General features: G+C 38.3%; 1 protein-coding gene across 4 annotated transcripts in view; it reads left to right on the top strand.

The window, feature by feature from the left end:
* The window catches only part of pcnx1 (pecanex 1), a 283,871-nt gene that overhangs the window by 157,128 nt on the left and 108,495 nt on the right, over positions 1–18,248 (top strand). For 3 of the 4 annotated variants that reach the window (XM_060828819.1, XM_060828822.1, XM_060828821.1), the window contains 5 exons: positions 5,773–5,854; positions 12,288–12,345; positions 13,474–13,688; positions 17,849–18,002; positions 18,099–18,131. In XM_060828819.1, coding sequence (XP_060684802.1) covers positions 5,773–5,854; positions 12,288–12,345; positions 13,474–13,688; positions 17,849–18,002; positions 18,099–18,131 — 542 coding nt within the window. The remainder of the gene's footprint in view (positions 1–5,772; positions 5,855–12,287; positions 12,346–13,473; positions 13,689–17,848; positions 18,003–18,098; positions 18,132–18,248) is intronic. The other variant, XM_060828820.1, reaches the window with a different exon arrangement.

Here is an 18,248-nt window from a genome sequence, read left to right as displayed (position 1 = left end):
TTTGTTTCTGCCTAATCTTTCCATTTGCCAAACATTTTTTTTTTGCTAACTAGGCTTTAAGTTTTATTTTAGTTATCTTAAATTATTAACACCTTATTGTCATTACCCCCTTGCTTCGCTATTAACTGCACTTAACCAAAGCAGAATACCATTTCTTCTTTTCTGCAAGTAGTCCTGCTTCGTAAAATCTTTAAATCTGTATTTATAAATTTCTCTGTCTCTAAGTAGTTACTATTTTGTTTTTTATTTCAATTTCCTATTTTTCAACTCAGAATACATCTCTTCACATTTACTGGAAAGTGAACACGTATCTTAATTCCTCAAACTTATCAGTGCCCTCTGCTTTGTAATCAATTCTTCATGGTAGTTTGTTGGATCTTCAATTTGGATCAGCTGCAAATTTTGAAATTCCTTCTCAGCTAATGTCTAATTCATTTATGTATTTAGAACGAACAGACCCGAGTGCGCCAGTGACATCTCACAAATCGAAGAAGTAGCAACTTAATCTTGCTCGGTGCTATCAATATTTAGGTCAGCTTTCTCTTGGCAGAGACTCTTTAAGACCAGTGGTTCTGGGTCATTAGGAAATTCTTTATTGCAAACCTTGTGTTTGCCATTTTATCAAATAATTTTTAAGATCCAAGTATAACTGATTTACTTTATTCCCATTGTTTATCCACTTCACAATTTACTTAAATTTGGTTAAATTGCTCATGCCTCCATGATTCCTGCTGATTGTCTAGCATTTGATTAATAATTGATAAGCACTAATCCAGATTTTATAGGGCAGCATGTCTCCAGGGACCCGGGTTTCATTCCAGCCTTAGTCTGTGTTGGGGTTGCGCGTTCTCCCCGTGTGTGGGGACTAGGTTGTTACAGGTGTGTAAGTGAGGTGAATTGGCCATGCTAAATTGCTCACACTGTCCAGGATTAGACATAGTAAATGTGTGGCCACGGGGAGAGGGTGAGTCTGGATAGGATGTTCATTGGAAAGTTGGTGCGGGCCTGATAGGCTGAATGGCCTCTTTCTGCAATGTAGTGTTTCTTTGATTTTGTTGTCACCAGGAGAGCAAAGTGAAATAAGGATTTGAATATGTACTTGGGTGAAGGTAGAAACTGAGATATCAGAAAAAAACAAACTAATAATTATTTATAATGGAGACATTTAACATCAATCCACGAATCATTATAATTTCAGGGCCAGGGTTGTTGCTCAATTGTAGTTGCTCGTCAGATACAATTAAAAACCCAGTTAACTTGATCACTTTGAGCGCAAAGGACAAGTTCTGACCAAATCAATCTATTTTGCTGGAGTTGGATGCACGTAAGTTAGATGGGGAGGGTGGGGTGTGCAGTTTGATATGACTAGGCTGGTCTGTTCCAAGTGTAGCATATGGCAGAGGAGTGAATGATTGGTTTCAGATTTAAGATGTTTGTGATTTTCGATTCTTATGCTCAATACTTAGGTTGAGGTCAGGTTCAGAGCAGTAATGACAGTTGAAGACTGACAGTTTTCATCAAAATTCCCTGTGAATTCTAGGCCATTGTGCATGAGGGATATGGTTGACTGAGGTGTATCAGTAAATTTCCATCCCAAAGGTTTGAATGGTTTTGGATGTAAGTTTGCTCGCTGAGCTGGAAGGTTTGTTTTCAGATGTTTCGTCACCATACTAGGTAACATCGTCAGTGGCGCTCTGGTGAAATGCTGGTAGTATGTCCCACTTTCTATTTGTGTGTTTAGGTTTCTTTGGGTGGGTGATGCCATTTCCGTGTATTTTTCTCAGAATGGCAAATGGGATCCATATTGATGTGTTAGTTGATGGAGTTCCAGTTGGAATGCCATGCTTCAAGGAATTTTCATGCATGTCTCTGTTTGGCTTGTCCTAGGATGGATGTGTTAATGATGCCTTTCTTCGTCTGTATGTAAGGGTATTAGTGATTAGTGATATTGGGTTATGTGCTTTTGTGGCTAGTTCATGTTCATGTATCCTAGTGGCTAGATTTCTGCATGCTTGTCTAAAGTAATGTTTGTTACAGTCCTTGCATGGTATTTCAAAATGACATTCAATTTGCTTGTTGTTTGTATCGTCACTTTTAAGTTCATTAGCCACAGTTTTAGTGGGTTGGTAAGTTTATTGGCTACCATGATGCCAAGAGGTCTGAGTAGTCTAGAAGTCATTTCAGAGATGCCTTTGATATAGGGTAAAGTGGCTCGGATTTCTGAGTGCATTGTGTCTGCTTGTTTGGGTTTGTTGTTGAGAAATTGCCAGACTGTGATTACTGGGCACCCATTCTTCTTGAATATGCTGTACAGGTATTTCTCTTTTGCTCTGCGTAGTTCCTTGGTGCTGCAGTGTGTGGTGGCTCATTGAAATAATGTCTTAATGCAGCTCCATCTGTATGTGTTGGGGTGATTGCTTCTATAGTTAAGTGTTTGGCATGTGTGTTGTTTTCCTGCAGGCAGGTTTGAAGTTCCCCATTGAGTGTTCACTCTACTGTGACATCTAGAAATGGCAGTTTGTTGTTCTCCTCTTTTGTGCATTTTATGCCTGTGAAGATATTATTGATGGTGTTGTAGGGTTCCTTTAATTTGTTTCGTTTGGTGATGACAAAGGTCTCATCCATGTAGCAGACCCAAAGTTTGAGTTGGATGGTTGGGAGAGCTATTTTTTCGAGTCTCTGCATTACTACTTCCGCTAAGAACCCGTATATCGGTGATCCCATGGGTGTTCTGTTGATATGTTTGTAAGTCTTGTTATTAAGTGTGAAGTGTCAGGCACAGGTCCACTAGCTTGACAATATTATTTTTGCTGATGAAGTTGGCGCTGCCTGGTGTTTGTCTCTTTGGTCCTCCTAATAGTATAGTCAGTGTTTCTTTGGCCAGGTTGATTTTAATTGATGTGAACAGGGCTATTTTGTCAAAGGAGACCATTATTTCATCCTCTTCTATCTTGATGTCTTTGGTGTTTAAGAATTCTTGGGTGAAGTGAGGCTTCTACTAAGTATTTTAGTCTTCCTTGGCTAGTCTGTCCATTGGTGCTCCAGGTAATGAGACTATGGGTCTGAGGGGGGCTCCTGGTTTGAATGGTGTAAGATTCCAAAGATACAAGGAAGTGGCCAAAGATGCAGCAATGAAAAGGTATTAGTTGCAGATAATAAATTTGTAAGGAATGTGAAAGAACTATGTCTTTGCAAAAATAGAATACATTTAATTTTCATTGACCTTTCAAAGTGTATAAAGTAGGTCAAACTACAATGATTCAGATTTCATACAGGTAGAAGATCCTTTATCCAAACATCCCAAAATTGAAAAGCTCCAAAATCTGTGTTTTTGAGAAGTTTTTTTTTCTCATTAACAAGATTGATTGATTGAGCAAACAGTTAACCCAAGTTGAATCCCACTCGATGCGTGTCACTCAGATGTGACGTGGGGTGGGGGGTGCGTGGCGTGGCCAAGCACGTTCTTCGTTAGAAGTCTGCTTCTTTGGTAAGATTTTTAAAAACTTTCACCATTAAACTGTCACATTCTGAAAAGTGAAAAATTCCAATTTCCACAAAACAGCTGGTCCCAAGCATTTTGGATAAAAGATCTACCTGTACCAAGAACTGTGGATGAATGGAAAAACAAAGTAGCAAACCAAATATAGTGAGAATTGTGTCCTTTATATGATAAATAGGAGAAGTAACGACAGTGGAGAAGGAATTGAATAGGAAGGACAGAACACTGATGAACCATTTGAGTTGATGGAGAAAGTCAGACTATGATTCAACTATAACTTCTTGTATACTTAACATAACATATCCCAAAGCAACTCAATAATCTGAGAGGGAAACAAATATCCTTGGACATAACTTAGGTTCTGTGCACATCTGAACAAGCTACCCTCTCACAATTCATCACCAATCAGAAGTTTTGGAATAATCCAAAAGTGGCATGTAGTTCACAAAAGTATTAAAGAGCAATATTGCACTGATAAATAATTATTTGTTGGTGTAGAACTTGAGAGTTGCTGAAAAACAAAAGCTTTATTGAAGCTTTTCATTTGACCAATGATGAAACAGAGTTAACCTGCTTGACTTAAACTTTAACCAAAGCTTGGCAGTTAACTGGCAATTGTCATTAAATGCTGCATATTCCATAAGCAGTGCCTCTACCCATCGGAATCTGCTTGCCGACCACTCAGCACTATTCTCTCAAATTATATCCATACTTTTTCATTGACGTTGGTATTCCTGCAAATTTATCTGATGAGTCTAAAATGAAAAACTTTGATAACATTTCTTTTTTCCAAACAATTCTTGACTATCATAGATATGTGAGAGGCAAATAATTGAAGAATTGACCATGTTACTAACATATAATTGAGTAATAAAGTAAGCTGTAGCTGGTTTGGTTCTGGATTTGGGAACCTCCAACAAATTGCAACTTGGATTTTCTGATTAAATCCTTACTTTCTTCTTAAACTTATCCTTGTTCAAGCTTGAAAGGAAAAGAACAGTAATTCATTACCACATAGGAAAATAGTGGCAATGGGAAATAGGAATGGACTGTTTCTACTAAAAGAAAGATGAGGGGGGATGCAATAAGCAAGACTGACTAAATATATTATACATGTTTGTATTCCTCATTTTTTTTTAACCTAACCTCAAAGCAGTGTTTTTGTACAAAATAATAGTTGGAATATTTTGCATCATGCTAGGGGATTAGAATTTGTAGTTGACAGTCTCTGCCTGCATAAAAGTCACATGAAAGAAGGAAGAATATTGATTTTGGAAATACTGAGCCATCTAATTACTGTACAATGATTTTGCAAAGTGTCTCCCTTTTATCAACTAAATATGCTGTTAATTTTAGTAAGTCTCACTGTGTACACAGAATCATAGAATCCCTATGGTGTAGACGCAAGTCATTAGCCCCATCCAGTCCACACTGATCCTCCAAAGAGCATCCCACCCAGACCTGAGAATTGAAACCAGGTCCCTGGTACTGAGAGGCACCAGTGCTAACTGCTGAGCCACCATGCCAACCCAATTACTTCAATTTAATGCAGCTAAGGATAAGAGCATTAATTCCTAGTTTTCCAGGGAGTAGTATATGTATTTTGGAAATATTTAAATTGAACATTTATTTATTGAGGAGAGTCAACCAACTAATAGCTATTTTTCACAAAGGGAGTATGCAAATGTATTATAAACGCAACCTGCTGGTGTCCATTGCAGTTGGATGGTCTTTTTGGGAACAGGCGTGGTGAGGAGGGAAGGGAAGGGAATTGTTGGGAGGGGGTAGAATTAATGTGAAACTTTGCTTAGGAATTTAGATTGGTTGTAAACTAATGTGGAATGAATGGGCTGGTTTGGCCAAAGTTGCTTTTTATTTTAAAAGTGATCTGACTTCTTTTTGACAAAAGCTCACACCTGATTTCAAAACTTGAAACATTATCTTTCTATGAAAAAGATGGAACAACCTATTTGTAAATGATATTGGTCAGGTTGTTACTGTTTAGCTTTGTGGGCTGCTGCTTAAGTTGCTCCTGTGAATATTGCCTTGTGGAGTAGGTGGTTGTTTCGTTGGTTATATTATCCATGCAGGTAGTAACTATATCACAGATTGGAGGTTGGATCTGGAATGTTTTGAAGTAGTTTATTTTTCTTTTCTTCATTTGTGAACCAATCTGTGCTCATCGCAAGTATTCAAATGACATTTTTAAATAAATATTTTAAAAGATTTTATCTACAGATATGTTTTGTTTTCAGCATGTCTTTTTATTTCAGGCAAATTATATGAAACAGGGGGCTGTGACATGTCACTTGTGAACTTTGAAACTGCTGCAAGAAGGACATCAAACAATATTTGGTAAGTAACTAGGCTGAGAAAGAGAAGTAATTATCCTAATTGGAAAACCACTGTGATGTTTCAACAAAAATGTCGTTGTTGCCTACTTCAGATAGGAGGTCTGAGAAACCTTTGGTAACATCTGTGGAAGTTCACTTTGATGCTTTCTATCCTGTGAATCTCTCAAATTAATTCCATATAATATATGCATGTTGTGGTATTCTGTTTTATACACATCATTGCTTGCTAAGCATTGTAATTTTGTCATGGAAATCATTGCTTTCTGATTTGACAGAATTGCTGACAAGAGGTAGGCAACTATAAAGCACATCAAGAGTGTAGTGCTGGAAAAGCACAGCTGGTCAGGCAGCATCCGAGGAGCAGGAGAATCGATGTTTCAAGCATAAACCCGTCATCGTGCCCTGACCAGCTGGGCTTTTCTAGCACCACACTCTCGACTCTGATCTCCAGCTTCTGCAGTCCTCACTTTCAAGTATAAAACAAGTTACTGATATTAGGTTTGTATTTATTTGTGCAGTGAGATTACCTGGATTGTGTTCCATCATGAGATTTGAAACATTGTTATTTTGTGAAATTGCTGTATTATTGCTTTATCTTTTATCAGGTTTACATTCTTCTTATACTGCAGTCATTTTCAAGCTGATCTGTTTCTATTGTCAGCTCTCTCATTGTTATCTATACCCCTTAACTAAGTTAATGCTTTGTGATTTTGGCTAGGTTCTTGTTATCAAGACTTCTTCTGATTGAGAGTATATAACTCTTAAATATGGTATAGAATTCCTACAGTGTGGAAGCAGGCCATTTGGCCCATCAAGTCTAAACTGGCCCTTCTAAGAGCATCCCACCCAGACCCACCTCACTGCCCTATTCCTGAAATCCTATATCTTCCATTGGCTAACGTACCTAGCCTGGACATTATGGGCAATTTAACAGGGCCAATCCACCAAATCCACGCATCTTTGGACCATGGAAAGAAACCTATGTAGACACTGGGAGAATGTGCAAACTCCACACAGACAGTTGCCTGAGGGTGGAATCAAACCCGGGTTCCTGGCACTGAGGCAGTGTGCTAACCACTGAGTCATCGTGCCACCCCTTACAAAGTGTGCGAGCCGGAAGATGTGTGGGTTGAGGAGACCCAGTCAGCGAATTGTAAGAAATCAATGATACTTAGCACGTTTACATGCTTGTAATTTGTTTACTGTATGATTTTGACATTTATTTAACTCAGTGAAACATCTTCATCAATTACAATGAGTAGATTGGATCTTTCAAACTCCATGTTTACTAATCCTGATTAGTTTCAAGATTCATTCCAAATGTAAACATATTTTCACAAGTTTTGAAAATTTTAAGTTTGTTATAACAAGTACAAAATGATGCTTTAAAAATAAATGGTCGTACCTATGAAATGAGGTGAACTGCAGAGAGTTGCATGAGATAACTCACAGAGAGAAACCCTCTGTGAAACTCCCTGAAATTGATACTTAGAGATTTTTGGTCAAATTCGATTCTCTGCCTGACCCAATAAAATAAAGCATGCCCAGTGTTGCTTTAAGCAGTGGCTTAGCACTTAATCTGCTTTGGGATGCTAGTTTGTGACATTGCTTGACTGTACACTGGTCTCTTGTTCAGTTCTGTTCTATCAAAGAGAATTGGACAGTGTTTAGTGTTTCCTTTGTCATGGCCATTTTTCATTGTCAGTATGTACTTATGATTCCCATGAGTAAGGAAGATATTTCAAGTTGCGCTTGGCAGACTCAGTCATGTTCTCAGTGATGATCAAGTAGTTTCTCCTCCCCACCCAATCTCTATGTTCTGTGCTTCCCTGCACTCCCTGTTGAGTTCATCAGTACTGAACTTCCATATGTTCACACCCCCTAATATGCTGTTGTCTCCCAGCCCTATATATTAAATTGCTAACTTCTCAATTATTGACCCCTCAGCAACCCAACATGCTGCCAATCCCCAGAATGAGCTTGTCCAGCTTTTCCACCACAGCAGTGAATAATGATAACTCCTCTTGAATTTGATTGAGCTCTCCTCAGGACTGACCCTGGTCCATCCATTACTGACCTAGTCAGTCAGCCTCAAGTGAAGAGTAATCAGATCCTCACTGATCTCTGAAGTTCCCTGAATGATTGACTGTGAATCTCAAAACTGGTTGCACTGGGCCTGCAGGACTGACCATGGCCATTCTCCAGCTTGCAGTAATACACAACCCCCAACCCTGGCCTCCCCAAATGGTTGACATACCGTATCCAAGTGTGTGGACTAAGATTGGGCACTGCCTTTGACTAAAGGCTGTCTCCCTTGACCTGGTTAAGGACTACTCCCTTTAAAATTTGAGAAATGGCCATTCGGCTGAATATCATGCAATGTGTTTACTACATGAGCTGCTGGAGGTATGACATGATGTAGTACAGTGCCATACTGCGACATATTCACCCCCTTGTCTGATCACTGCTGACAACCACAAAAAGTTGCCTGGCTTATGTCTACGCTGAACAACAAAACAAAATAGAAGTACTGTGAGCCTTTAAGTTCTGAATGAGGTGACAATGTGCAAAAAAAGGACAAGAGAAGAGATGCTGTAAATATTCAAGTAGGTGCAAACTGAGTTAAGAGAGCAAGCAAGGAGGCCTGAGATGTACCCTGATACACTCATTGAGATGAGTGCCTGTCGCTGTGTGCAAAGTCTTTTGGCTGCAACGTTACGTGAAAGGCAACAATGTGTTTCCAAGTGCAGCACAGAAGTGGGAAGTTGTATTCTGGCTAGGTCAGAGATGTTTCATGAGGGCTCAGCACATGTGGTTGCTGTTCATGGAGCGTAAACTGAGATGCTGGGGACTGCTGTCCAAGATACAGGTATGGAGGAGCAAGATGTGAGCTGGCATAACCAGGTACCCACTCTGACTCTCATAGAGAATTATCATCAGTTTCTAACAGGTTTTTCAGACTGGAGGCCTGTGACCAGTGGAGTGCCATAAGGATCGGTGCTGGGTCCTCTACTTTTTGTGATTTACCTGAATGATTTGGATGCGAGCATAAGAGGTACAGTTAGAAAATTTGCAGCTGACACCAAAATTGGAGGTGTAGTGGATAGCGAAGAGGGTTACCTCTGGTTACAACAGGGTGTTGACCAGATGGGCCAATGGGCTGAAAAGTGGCAGATGGCGTTTAATTCAGATAAATGCGAGGTGCTGCATTTTGGGAAAGCAAGTCTTAGCAGGACGTATACACTTAATGATAAGTTGCTAGGGAGTGTTGCTGAACAAAGAGACCTTGGAGTGCAGGTTCATAGTTCCTTGAAAGTGAAGTCGCAGGTAGATAGGATAGTGAAGAAGGCGGTTTGGTATGCTTTCCTTTATTGGTCTGAGTATTGAGTACAGAAGTTGGGAGGTCATGTTGCAGTTGTACAGGACATTGGTCAGGCCACTGTTGGAATATTGCGTGCAATTCTGGTCTCCTTCCTATTGGAAAGATGTTGTGAAACTTGGAAGGGTTCAGAAAAGATTTACAAGGATGTTGTGAGGGTTGGAGGATTTGAGCTACAGGGAGAGGATGAACAGGCTGAGGCTGTTTTCTGTGGAGCATTGGAGGCTGAGGGGTGACCTTATAGAGGTTTACAAAATTATGAGCGGCATGGATAGGGTAAAGAGGCAGAGTCTTTTCCCTGGGGTTGGAGAGTCCAGAACTAGAGGGCATAGTTTTAGGGTGAGAGGGAAAAGATATAAAAGAGACCTAAGGGGCAACGTTTTCATGCAGAGGGTGGTACATGTATGGAATGAGCTGCCAGAGGAAATGGTGGAGGCTGGTACAATTGCAACATTTAAGAGGCATTTGGATAAGAATGATTTGGAGGGATTTGGGCCGGGTGCTGGCAGGTGGGACTAGGTTAGGTTGTGATATCTGGTCGGCATGGACGAGTTGGACCGAAGGGTCTGTTTCCATGCTGTACATCTCTGACTCTGAGGTGCATGGGAAAATGGAAACTATCGTATTATTGAAATGGTAGATTAGATACTAAACGTAAAGTTGTCATAGTCTTATCACATCATCAAGATGGCCTCTCATTAGAGATGACTGGTGTGTTTTATCCTCAGGGCCACTTTGCTTCGGGCAAGGGGAGAAGTTGAGAAGGAGAGTCCTTCAAAGTAACCTAAGCCAATGCAGAGATTGAACCGATGTTGTTGGCATCTCAATGTGTTGCAAGCTAGCCAACTAAGTTTAACCACCACCCTGCTCCAAATTAGATACTAATGAGATGCAAAAGAGTGTTTTGCTGCTTGCTTTGCAAGGTTTTCTTCTCTGTTCAAAATGTGGTTGCAGATGTCAGTGCCATGAATCTTATTTTTATGATCTTGCCATCTTTTACCAAATGACTTGCAATTTCCCACTTGAAAATTCTGCCCAATGAGTATAAGAATAAAGTTATTAAGTTAGAACTGTATCAAACATTACTTCAGCTGAAGCCTGACTACTGCGTACAGTTCTTGTCACCACAACATGAAAAATGTGGTGGCGTGAGAGAGACAGCAGAGGAGTTTTTGACAACATTGTAGTTTTGGAAAATTTTAACTATAAAGTAAGATAAGATAGATTGGCTTTGTTTTCTTTGAAACAGAGTAAGTTGATGGAAAATTTAATTGGATGTAATTGGTATAAAGTTATGAAAAGGTTAAAAGTATTTCCCTTAGAGAATTCTATTCCCAGGAAATCCAGACTTAAATTCTCTGAGTCTTCTGGCAGTAATTTTTTCTTTTTACTCCAGGGCTTTAGAATGTACAAGAGTTGTAAAAGCAGAAACCTGTTATATATTTAAACATTTGGATATACATTTACAGTCCTATAGTTTACAGAACTGCAAACTAAGAGTTAGAAAATGGGATTAAGCTAGATAACACTTTTTTTTTTTACAGCTGACATAGCCACAATATGTATCACAACTTAGTTTCAAAATCTGTGCATAGACACTTAGTGACAGTAAACCATTGAGGTCTTCAATCGTTGTATTAAGTTATGGCTGATTTGTGACTTAACTGTAATGTCCTGCCTTTTTGGATATCCCGTTATTACATCTTAGCAACCAAAAATTCATCAGTTAGGAGGAAGTGAGGCCTGTAGATGCTGGAGAAGTCAGAATTGAAAAGGGTGACGCTGGAAAAACACAGCAGGTCAGGCAGCATCCGAGGAGCAAGAGAGTCAATGTTTCGGATGTAAGCTCTTCATTTATTTCTGATGAAGGGCTTATGCCTAAAACGTCGACTCTCCTGTTCTCGGATGCTGCCTGACCTGCTGTACTTTTCCAGTGACATCCTTTTTGACTCAAAAGTCCATCAGTGTCAGTCTTGAAAATTTTAGTCATAGAGAAACCAATTGACCAATGAGGCCCTCAAGCTTGATCTCATTTGATTTCATTTGTGACTGATCTGTCCCTCTGAGTTCTTTTTGTGCTCCTTATTCCCATTTAATATTTATGTCATTTATTCTCTTGTTAATATAGTCTATTTTGCTTGGGAATATAGTTCGTGCTTGTCTGTGTGTCATGCTTAATACATTGCACAGGTGGCCTTTCTTCAAAAGAGAGGGAGTAAGCAATTGCAGGTTTTTCATTTGTATGCAATGCATGAAATCACAGCTTTTAAGTTCAGTTCTTCCATTTATCCAACATCAATTATGTGTTTGGCAAAAGACTAATTAGATACTGTCAATTTCTTTTCGCTCCCTAATCCAGGAAGATTCAAGGCATTGTAGTGCATGCTGATTAAGCACACTAGCTCAGCACAGAATTTCGAAATTTTCTCATCGTTTTTAAATCATTTGATACTGTTTTGATAATTTACTCCTAATTTAGAGGAGGTGTTTGTAGTATTGGTGTACTTGGGAAAATAAGCTAGTCAGCAGAACAGAGAGATTGCTAATGTTTCCTTTAAGGTAGGATCTAGCAGAAAGATGGCAGTTCATCATCACATCAGGTTGTCACAATTGAAGAGTTGTCTGCATGGCCAACCACAGTTGAGATGGGAAGCAGTTCTAAACCACTTCCTCACCTGCATTTGGTTGTATCTTTCAACCCACATAGAATATAGATAAAAATCATGACTGACCATATTTGTCAGAAAGAGAATATAGGACAGAGCACTGGCAATGTTTTTAGTAGTCCCTCAGCTCCAGGTTAGCCTACTATTTGCATCTTGCAGGCTATTTAACATTTCAACTGTAAAATGTCAACATTTTCTGAAGATTAAAATCTTTCTCTTGTACTCTCTTGAGGTATTTAAGCTATCTATTGTATTACCTAAAATTAAAACAAAATAAAAATTGAAAATCAACTAGATTGCTGACTTATGATACAGCTTCATGCATTTGCAAAACGAATAAGATTTATCCTTCTTACAAATGATTGCAATTTTACTACCTTTCTTTACAGGGATACAGATTCCCATCTATCAAGTTCTACCTCAGTTAGATTTTATCCACATGATCTAGTAAGTATTTGGTATAATGCTATTTCTGCTGTAAAGAATACTTGGCAGTTTTCAACAGTCATGGAAATGTGTGATTAGGGATTTACTACAAGAGCAAGAAATGTTTTGATCTATTCAGTATGTGGGTGGGAATACATTCTAAAGGTTTTAAAGTCCAGTTTTAGATTTTGTGGCTTTTCTAATTAACTAATCAAGAGAGGCATTTTTAACTGAATTGCAGGATGAGAATATTTTATGATACTGAGTAATCTTTGATCATCCAGGTAGGATTTTATTAGTGAATAACAAAGGCATGTCTAAGAGATCTCAAATCTATATTGCACTCTGATTCTCTATTATCATCTGCTATAATGGCATAGAAAGGTCGTTATAGGGAGATAATAAATGCCTCTGGAACATAAAACTGTTAAAGCAAATGTCTTTTGCTCTGGCCCTAATTAAAGTCTCTGACTATTGTAGACAAGCAACTCATGCATCCTAGTTACATTATTCCACTCACTGGAACTAATATAATTTTACATTATGTTATTAAATAGTCTTACAAGACAGCTGAAAAACCACATACTGTAGGCTAATAGGCAAAGAAAAACACAAAAGAAAAACAGAAATTACTGGAAAAGCTCAGCAGGTCTGGCAGCATCTGTGGAGAGAAATCAGAGTTAACATTTTGGGTCCAGTGAACCTTCCTCAGAGTTTTCTAAGGAAGGGTCACTGGATTCAAAACGTTCACACTGATTTCTCTCTACAGATGCTGCTAGGCCTGTTGAGTTTTTCTAGTAATTTCTGTTTTTGTTTCTGATTTACAGCATCCACAGTTCTTTCATTTCTTTTAAGACAAAGAAACTCCTCCTATTTTCGAGGAAATAAAAATGCAAAGAATAATGTTGGAAAATATTCAAATTTCAGTTTTCAATTAAATTCTGTTCTTTTAAATCTTCCTGCTGATGGGCACCCAGTTTGTTTTGGAAAGGTGCTCATTTGTTTTAAACTTATAAATTCACATGCTGGATTGTGCCAACTTGTTTGACTCAAAAGAATAATGCTAACAATTAAATTAGTATATAGGTCCTGGATTTGAACAAAATCTAATTCAATTTTAAGCGCAGCTTTGACCTAACCCAGTTACAGTTGTCTCTTCCACAGATTCGACTGAACAGGTTGTTGACAATTGATCCTGATCTCCTGGAACAACAGGACACTGATCTCAGCCCAGATCTACAAGATCACATCCAGCCACAAGAGGATGCCCAGAAAATCAAGCATTACTACAGGTTCTGGATCCTTCCCAAAATATGGATTGGAGTGAACTTTGACCGCCTAACGCTATTAGCATTGTTTGATAGGTAAGAGCTGATAACTGTTTGAGCTGACTGAGACGTGAATTAACATGGTGCTTTGCATATTATGGTAGCTAAGTTAAAAAATTTTGATTTGAAGTAAAGTCTTGACTCTTTTATTCTCTCTGCTCCACTTTTCTGAATTTATTTTCTCTTCCTTGGTGTTCCGTTCTGTGGTTGCAGCAAACCTCTAGTTGCTAGTGTCTCAATTGACTATTCTTTATGTGCAAACTTTGAGAGAATGACAGCATTAATTCATTTATTCAATCATGGAAAGCATCATAATTCTCAAATATTGTTCTTATCCTGTATCTGCACATATGGGAGCGTGGTTTTTATCATGTCCGATTACAGAGTGATGAAGAATGGGGGCTCTGAATAATTTTTCAGTGTCCTGAGACCAGCGTCATTAAGATCAAAGGGCCTAGTGGTATTGTCGCTAGACTGCTAATCTAGAGATCAGGTAATGTTCTGGAAACCTGGGTTCAAATTCTGCCATTGCAGCTGGTAGAATTTGAATTCAATAGAAATCTGGAATTAAGAGTCTTATGATGACCATGAATCCATTGTCAACTAACTGTAAGGAAAAACCCATCTGCTCCACTAAATGTCCTTTAGGAAAGGAAACTGTAATCCTTACCTGGTCTGGCCTGCATGTGACTGCAGACTCGCAACACTGTCGTTGACTCTTCACTGCCCTCTGGGTTGGACAAATAAATGCACATCTAGCCAGCAATCCTGCGAATGAATTTTTAAAAAAAATTTTGCATTCCACCTCATATTGGCAAACACTTCAAAAGGTGGTAGAACTGTCTGGTGTGCATAGCACCTAATTACTTCAGCTCCTATTCCAAACTGCAATCTGTAGGTTCAAACCAAGATTTTGTTGAGCCCTCCTGAATTCTAAAATGAGAGAACCGAAGACGCCAGGACATTAATTATGGAAAATGCATATTCAATGAAATCTGGTTGTTGTTATGTTCATAAATTTTCTCATGGTAGACTCTTGGTCTCAAAAGATTTGGCCTTAATCCTATTTAAAATAAGTGGTAAATGGAAGAATTTCAAACTAATAAATTAAACATTATTGCTATAAAATGTCAGGTTTGTGATGGAATGGAATTAAACTCAAACTGCTTTGAGCCTCATGTTCTGATGTAAATTAAAACTTTGTTTCTCTTTGCAATATCTGTTTACTGTATAAAGGCAACATCATAAAATTGGACCCATTTTAAAGGGCACACTGCCATACACTATTTGAACTGCTGGTTGTAGCCTTAATCATTAATGCATAACTTTTGATGAGACAGTATGCTTACTGTTTGCAATGGCAAGGATCAGTATTGTCATTAATTAGTTGATTCTGATAATCATGATTTTGTTTTTTTTTTAAACATGCTTTAACCGAACAGCAGAATTTGTTGTGCAACAGTCAGAATGATTGAATCTGCAAAATTGTATGAATAATGTAAGGTAGTTTATTGCATCACAAACTGAAACGGTTTCATGCTTGACATTTAGGCTTTCTATATGTTGGGCAAAGCCTCAAGGAAATGCAGAAAATAATCCCTTTGCATATCTTTATCACAGCAATATTAGCCAATGATTTATGACTGTCATTATAATTACATTTTATGTAAATTGAGCTAAATAATTTTGTACATTTTATACTTAATACGTGCATAGTTTGTGCACTTAGTGGAATGTATTTTGCAATATATTTGTAAAGCTTGAACTGAAATCTGAATTATAAAGTAAGTTGTCATAGAGCCATTTATAAAGTAATTCTTTAGTCCTTGAGCATTTTATGATGGAATTGATATAAAGTGATGTAAGAAAGACATTCTTATGGAATTTGATGAAGATGTCAGTTATGGTCATGAATGGCAGAGCAGGCTCAAAGGGCCAAATGGCCTGCTTATGCTCTTGTTTTCTATGTTCTATTCACAAATGTGAAACACAGTTTGATTTACATGCATTTGGAGAGGCAAGTATTGGTGAAGGATTAGTCAGCATGGTTTTGTGTGAAGTAATTGAATTGATGTCTCATGAACTTGATTGAGTTTTTAAATGAAGTAATGAAAACATTTGAGTGCAGACTGGTAGATGTTGTTTACTTGGAGTTTAGCAGAGCATTTGACAAGGTTTTGCATGGTAGATTACTTAGAAAAGTTAGATCACATGGGATTCAGGGTGAGCTTGCCAATTGGCTTATGTTAGGAGAAAGAAGGTGGTGGTGGATGGTGGTTTTTTGAAGTGGAGGCCAGTAGCTAGCAGTGTCCACAGAATCGTTACTGGATCCACTTTTGTTGGTCATTTTATATAAATGATTGGATAAGAATATAGGAGGCATGGTTAGTATGTTTGCAGATACCACCAAAATTCGTGGTATAATGGATAATGAAGAAGATAATCTAAGATTGCAAAGAGATTTTGATCAGTTGGGTTAGTGGTCTGAGGAGTGGCAGACGGAGTTTAAATTGGATAAATATGAAGAATTGCATTTTGATAATACAAACAAGGGCAACACCTAACGGTAGGGCCCCGGTTAGTGTTGTGGAATATAGACATTTAGGGGTTCAGATACAGAGCTTTTTGAAATTTGCATCATAGGTTGACAGGGTGGTTAAAAAGGTGTTTCGCACGCTTGCCTTCATTGCTCTGAACTTTGAATATAGGAGTTGGGATGTCACATTGATGTTGTGTAGGACTTTGGTGAGGCCTCTTCTGGAGTACTGTGTGCAGTTCTGGTTTTCCTGTTATGGGAAGGATATTATTAAACTGGAAAGACTTCAGAAAAGGTTTACCAGGATTTTATGGGAATGGAAGTTTTGAGATCTAAAAACAGGCAAGAAAGGCTAGGATTTTTTCACTAGAGCATAGGAGGTTGAGGGGTGACCTTACTGAGATTTGTAAAATCATGAAGGGCATAAATAAGGTGAATGACAGGGGTCTTTCCCTAGGTTGGGTGAGTTTTTAAAACTAGAGGGTATATTTTTAAGGTGAGAGGGGAAAGATTTAAAAAGGATGTGAGGGGCCCCTTTTCAGTGTGGATGCAGGTGCAGTTATGTTTATCAGACATTTGGATAAATACATGAATTGGAACGGTTTGGAGGGATATGGGCCAAGTGCAGATAAGTGGGGCTAGTTTAGTTTGAGAACATGGTTGGTGTGGGCTGTTGGGCTGAAGGGTTTGTTTCCATGTTATATGACCTCAAAGTTTTTGCTGCTGATGAGGGTGGAAAACAATGTCTGCTTTGCTTTTGACCTGCTACATTCCTAATGTCAGACTTGACCTCTTACACCTGTGTCTTCCAGGTGAATTGGTTCTGCAGAGGAGTGGTTCCAAAAACCGATCCAGATAGACATTTTTTTTAAAAAAAAAGTGTTATTGAAATGGTTTAGATTAAACAATTAATACTGTGTACTATTGACTGAGATTCACATTCCACGAGTTGATGCCACCATAGAGATAGCAAAGTAATTTCTTTTAAGTGAATTCCTCTTGTTCAGTTTGAAACTGTTTGTGTCACTTCTCAGCTTCTTAGAGATGCTCAGTTGTGTCTCAGCTGCAAGTATGAGCTGGTTTATTCTTCAGAGGTTTTGACAATGTTACTTGAGGGGAAAATATTTGCTTTCCTCCAAACACACATTTAGAAAAATAATGTTGGATAACTATCATTAATATTCCAGAACATTTGATATAAATCACATTCACATGTTATTGGAACCTGTCGCAGTGTCAAAACAGTTGTACCTGGCTACATATTGAGTTCAGTGAATTTTGCTCAGAATTTGCATCAAAACAGCAGGATCAGTAAACATTTACACCTGAGATCATCTTTTTAATATGGCAAATAAGGTTCATAAATCCTCATTGCAAACTTATGCTTGGAATTGGTTTGAAATCTGGAGCAGGTCCTGCTCCAAAGGTAAAAATGGCAGAATGAAGATTGTACTTGGCAAATTCAAATGCCTGTAAACCAGGAGAACAAAAATAAATCTGAAGGTGCACTTGGTTGAGTATTGTCCCTTTTCTGCTAAAGTTACCAACAGATCTGTGCAAAATTGGGAAATTAAGTGAATTCATTATATTTTGTGTGCCTAATTTTGAATTGCCTATTCTCTTATACTGCAACTGTATTGCATTTTTGATTTACCCCTAGGAATCGGGAAATTATGGAGAATGTTTTGGCCATTGTTTTGGCAATTCTTGTTGCCTTCCTTGGATCTGTTTTGTTGATAGATGGGTTCTTTAAAGACATTTGGGTCTTCCAGTTTTGTCTTGTTATTGCCAGCTGCCAGTATTCTCTTCTGAAGGTATGGGCTTTTTGTTGTCAATATTATTACACATTATATGACAAAATATTGATCAATTAATGAATGAATTACAATTACTACATCTTATTTTAATAGAGTGTGCAGCCTGATTCCTCCTCTCCAAGACACGTAAGTTCCACTTAAACAATTAGCAAGAAAAAATCTTTTCATTTCACTAATCATCGTTTAGTGGGAAAGTGTCATGATAGGTGCCTTTGTAATATATTGACCTGGATTTTTGCAGTC

The sequence above is a fragment of the Hemiscyllium ocellatum genome, chromosome 8, assembly GCF_020745735.1.
Source record: "Hemiscyllium ocellatum isolate sHemOce1 chromosome 8, sHemOce1.pat.X.cur, whole genome shotgun sequence".
Lineage (NCBI taxonomy): Eukaryota > Metazoa > Chordata > Chondrichthyes > Orectolobiformes > Hemiscylliidae > Hemiscyllium > Hemiscyllium ocellatum.
The sequence above is the reverse complement of the archived record's forward strand: the minus strand, read 5'-3'. Positions and strand labels throughout refer to the sequence as shown.